At 36.0% G+C, this 4,903-nt stretch overlaps 1 protein-coding gene across 1 annotated transcript; it reads right to left on the bottom strand.

The window, feature by feature from the left end:
• Positions 1 to 1,072: 1,072 nt before the first annotated feature.
• Positions 1,073 to 4,601, bottom strand: LOC110039086. Its single transcript, XM_020744037.1, has 2 exons — positions 4,168 to 4,601; positions 1,073 to 1,351 (listed from the first exon to the last, which is right to left on the bottom strand). Exons 1-2 carry the CDS (start codon positions 4,397 to 4,399, stop codon positions 1,161 to 1,163), a joined length of 423 nt encoding a protein of 140 aa, XP_020599696.1. The 5' UTR covers positions 4,400 to 4,601; the 3' UTR covers positions 1,073 to 1,160.
• Positions 4,602 to 4,903: the final 302 nt, after the last annotated feature.

Here is a 4,903-nt window from a genome sequence, read left to right as displayed (position 1 = left end):
GAAGAAAGCAGTAGAAGCACAATATTTCATCATCACACCAATCGTCCAAGTCTTAGGCTGATCGAACAAAGCATTGATCGAACCAGAGAATGTCGTGCGCATACATTGATGATTGGCTGACAAAGATTAATAACTGTTCAAGAGAATTCCTTTTTCTTTGACTCATCAACCGAATGAAGTCTACCCGTTAGACTACAGTAAATACCTACCATCTAACGAAATAATCCTTAACGAAGACGATGAGCCCTTACAATGAACTTTGGAAGAGGTTACCAAAATTTTTCGGACGATTGATACTCTTGACCTACCAAATTAATCTAAGTTGATCATACCAGACAGTTACAAACGTGAATTAACGTATAGTAACAAACATGAAATGGCCCAGATAGTGCTTACAAAGTCAAATTTTTATATCAATTACAAATAAGTAAAGGTGTAATGATTCATAAATAACTATAATGTCTTTATTAAATGGGGAAAATCGTGTAATTTACCATACCCTTCCTATGCCATATAAATAAGAGGATCATTTTCACAAAAATAGGGATGAGAGGATCATTTTCACAAAAATAAAAATAGGGATGAGGATCATTTTCACAAAAATAGGGATGAGGATCATTTTCACAAAAATAGGGATGATTTAATATTTCCACAAAAAATTTAGTGTTACTTGAGCTTACTATTCTCCTACCCTTTCTCCTCTCACTCAACTAACACTGTAGTCCTTGGGTGTGATCCACAGAACAAATTGGGATTCAACTGTTAGAACTTTTTCAACATCATAAAAAGCATGGTGAGCACAGAGCCATGCCTTCAACAAAAATGAGGAGAACATTAAGGTGAATGAACATAACAAGGAGAGGCCTCTAATGTAGAGTTCATCTGAAAATTTGTGCAACAAAAAATTCAAGAACTTCACTTTAGGATGGCAAGCAAGATTGCAAAATTAACTTGTGTGGTACTTGAAGGGAGTGCACAATCTTTCCCAACAAATCATCCACCAACACTCGAACCTCAAGATCAGCAGCCAACTCAAGTGGCCGAATGAGTGGAGTAGCAAAGCTTGAAGCACCCCCTTCATCCAAGTATGGAATGGGAATGCTTCTAGCACAACAGCATCACATCGGGCAGCCTGCCCTAACGTTACCTGTATCAGATTTTCAGCTGGAACGGAAGACTTGCCCTGAGCTATCTCCTTCATCGGGGTTTGGAACAGGATGAATTTTAGCAATGGAACTTGCGTAGTCATCACAATTGCCCCTTCTCCAAAAATGACTGTTGAGATAGGAGTAGGCGAAGTGGCTTTGGATCCAAGACAGGAGCTTCCGAGAAGCACACTCCTTTCCGATTCCTAACCTCCAGCAAGGGAAACGAGTCAAATGATTCTCTAAATCTTTCACTTCACAAAAAAAAAAAAAAACCCACCATTTTAATTATAAAAAAAAAGTGAAATACACCTTTCATGCATTTGTAAGACACATACATATGTAAAAACTGAAGTTGAGATATGTAAACACAAAAGAATTGGGTGGTGTGTATGTAAATAATCTTAGCAAGAAACAAGTAGAACATGAAGTATCAGTCTCCATGCCAGTAATAAAAAATGCTCAAAAAATGGATTAGGGTAAGAGATTAAAAGCTTAACAAGGAGGTACAGCTTTAGGAACATTATAGGTTAGATATTGTTTGCATACAGATTTCATAGATTATCACTATATTTTCTATGGCAACGACAGAGAATTTGTATAGCAAAAGCTACTAAAATTTCTGCTGGATGACACGGAATAAGCTTACAACAAAGGTGGAGAAAACTTTCCATTAATCACTTCAGTTAAAGGCAACTTCTTCCTTGGTCTACTTACGGTAATTGCTGCTGTCAAAGTGCTTATATTATTAAGAAAATAAAGTATTTCCTTGTTTCATTTATTTTTCCCTTCAAATTGATTCCTACTTGAGATTTTGTGACTATGATTTCAAACCATTGTCAATGCCACTGATGCAATGCTATGATGCATCTTCCTAAGCAGAGTTTTCTCGTTCTGAATTTTGTAAATGGTAAGTCCTCAAGGACGACATGAAAGCCACATATATGTAAACACAAAAAACAATTTATATCTGCCCATCAGACAACTCTTTAATAACGCATCAAAATCTCGTCAATTATCCCCTTTTTTCTAGAAAAGTGATTCACGCTTCATGCACAATTTTATGCTACCAAGGTGCTATGAATGTAAATATCAAGCTTCGGGTGTTAGGAATGTAGATGCGTAAGAACCGTGTGGTAGGAATGTAAAAGTTAAAAATTGGGCGTAAAAAACATAAAAATTGAATAAAGCGTGTGCGAATCAGCATACTTATACGTAGAATCTGAACTCTACACATGTAGAATACATAAAGCTCTGAATATCTGTATACTTATTCGGAAATTTGGGTGTCATACATATGTATAAATTTCAAAATCTGACACATTTATTTTGAAATATATATTATGCATGTGAATGCATTGGAAACATGAAAATAATCAAGCCTTCATTTGGAATTCAGGTATTACAATTTCTGAATACATCATGATCAAAATAAATTAGCAAATCTTCATGTGAGATTTAGATATTACATGGTTAACTACTTAAATAAAAAATACGTGTGCGCTCGTACATTTGAAAACTGCATAGAAGTATAGATTAAGAAAGATCTGAACATATACACGTATGGTTTAGGTTTCAAATATGTAAATGTGTAAAGTTGTGTGCTATACATTTAAATTTCCCCTTTTCATGTATGTGTATGATGGTACATATGTAAATTCATAAGAATTAAGTGGTGTTCATGTAAATCTTTCTTGATGACAAAGAAAAATGTATGGGGTTTCCTTTTCAAAAGCCTCTATAACGTGAATAAGCAAATGAAAGGAAAGCCTTTATAACATGAACTATGGGGTTTCCTTTTCAAAAGCCTCTATAACGTGACTAAGCAAATGAAAGGAATGCTAAGTAAGGTATTTTTAAAAGCCTTTAAAACATGAAATAATTTAACTTTAAACAGGAAAATGTAGAATGAATTTTTTGTTGTAAGAGAAATAAAAATTCATACCAAACAAATTAGCAAACAGAACGACCCTGTAATCAGCATCTCAACAATCTTACCATTTCACTTCTTATGCACAATTTTATTTGGTTTCGTGACTAAATAAAGCTCCAAAACACAATTTCTAATTCTACAACTGATAACACCGCATCAACATTATTTGCCATCACATAAGTCTGAAGCATGATCCTCACATCTAAAAGAAATTTTGTCAATTAGTAATAATGAAACGTAGAAATGTTGAATCTTAACACCAGAAATTAAAAGTGGGGTTTCATTGAGTTTCAGTACATGATTCGAGCAGGATTTGTGAAGCATTTCAGCAAGGTGTCAACAAGTTTTAAGGCTTTCTATAAGCTTTCTAGCAATAGAATTCCAACAAATTTTCAAATGGATTCAAGAGCTGCTTCATGGCTGATCTGATATATGTTCTGGGTGGTGTTAAAGAGGTTGTTTAGTGGCTGAATTTCTGTAGCATTTAATAAGTTTACGGTTGTTTGATAGCAGAATTTGAGAAAGATTTGGAAAAACCAGCAGCGTTGAGAAACAAAATGGTATAGTTGGATCTCCCAAATGCTTTCATATGAAAGTTCAAGCATATAAAAGCAATACTTTAATGGTATGAATAGGAATAGCTTTCTCTTCTTTCTTTTTTTTTTTTAACAAAGCACGCTACTAAACCATTCTTTAGAATTTCAGAAGGAAAATAAGATATCAAATCTTGACAGGAATTGAACCAAAACATAATATTAAACTTTTTCCAATTGATCATTGCATTCAAATTCATATGTGCTTTCGTAATCATCAAAGAACCAATGAGAATACACACATACTTGTCAACTACGCTGAAAGAAGTCCAAAGAGAGCATAATAATAATCCGCGTAAAGCAAGTGAATGAGCTTGAACTTTTATTCTCACTTGAAAAACAGAAACAAATAGGAATAGCCCAACACAATGTAGTGAAAGTGGAGCAGGCAATGAAGAAGAAGATAAGGGAGGAATCACCTTGCTCAAGAATTTTGTTCCTTAAGGATACTTAGCTTCTGTCAAGGAGGAGGAAAAAAGGATAATCGAAAGCTTACCGTGGAAGGGATTGTGATCAAGAATGGGGGAGTGCCCCCTAGTTTTATCGTGCCACCCGAGAGGAATAGGAGGGAATAGCGAGGACATGGGAAGGATCATCCCAGACATTTTCACCATCGATTGCAGAAGAAGGGGAAGTTTAGTCGAGTAAGGAAGTGGAAGTGGAGGACTACGGAGGCTTAGCTCGGGTGGTCGAGGACATCGGGAAGGAGGAGGCTTAGCCAACCACATGCTTCAGGGAAACAAGGTTAAAGGGTCATTACTTAACAAAGTAGGAAGTGGAGGACTACGGAGGCCTGTTGTCCTGAGAGATGAAGTAGGCGCAGGCTTCAGGAAGAAGAATTTCAAGCAGAGGGTGTCGGGCAAAGATCATAGGAGGTTAACGAAGGAGAAGGAGCGGATGAGGGAATGTCGTGAGTGGGTTAGGGCTTTTTTTTTTTTTTTCTAACTAAAAGTTTCCCCTTTTCTTTTAGATTTTAAGATATATGCATCGATTTTTGTGCAGTTTGCTTGTATGTGAATTTGTAGCAAAATAGGTGTCCTCCCCGAGTAAAATCGACATTCTGGAATCACTTGAGTAGATGTTTCATCTTTTGGGGTTGTCCAGATAAGTTCATCGACAATCGGGTCAATTTGAGTTCAATTAGGGTGCCGCGCGACATGGAACATTCATCTTTTTTATTGGAGTCATTCGAAAAGTGAAATACCTGCCAGCCTTCACATAAGCGATGACTA

This window comes from Phalaenopsis equestris, unplaced genomic scaffold (genome assembly GCF_001263595.1).
Source record: "Phalaenopsis equestris unplaced genomic scaffold, ASM126359v1 Scaffold235147, whole genome shotgun sequence".
NCBI classification, from domain to species: Eukaryota; Viridiplantae; Streptophyta; class Magnoliopsida; order Asparagales; family Orchidaceae; genus Phalaenopsis; species Phalaenopsis equestris.
The sequence above is the reverse complement of the archived record's forward strand: the minus strand, read 5'-3'. Positions and strand labels throughout refer to the sequence as shown.

What these genes read in the sequence shown, in the direction of transcription:
- LOC110039086 (XM_020744037.1), bottom strand. Translation starts at nt 4,399, where the DNA reads ATGTGGTTGGCTAAGCCTCCTCCTTCCCGATGTCCTCGACCACCCGAG. An exon ending in TGATCACAATCCCTTCCACG is followed by an intron (nt 1,352 to 4,167) that starts GTAAGCTTTCGA and finishes GCTGGAGGTTAG; the next exon opens with GAATCGGAAAGGAGTGTGCT.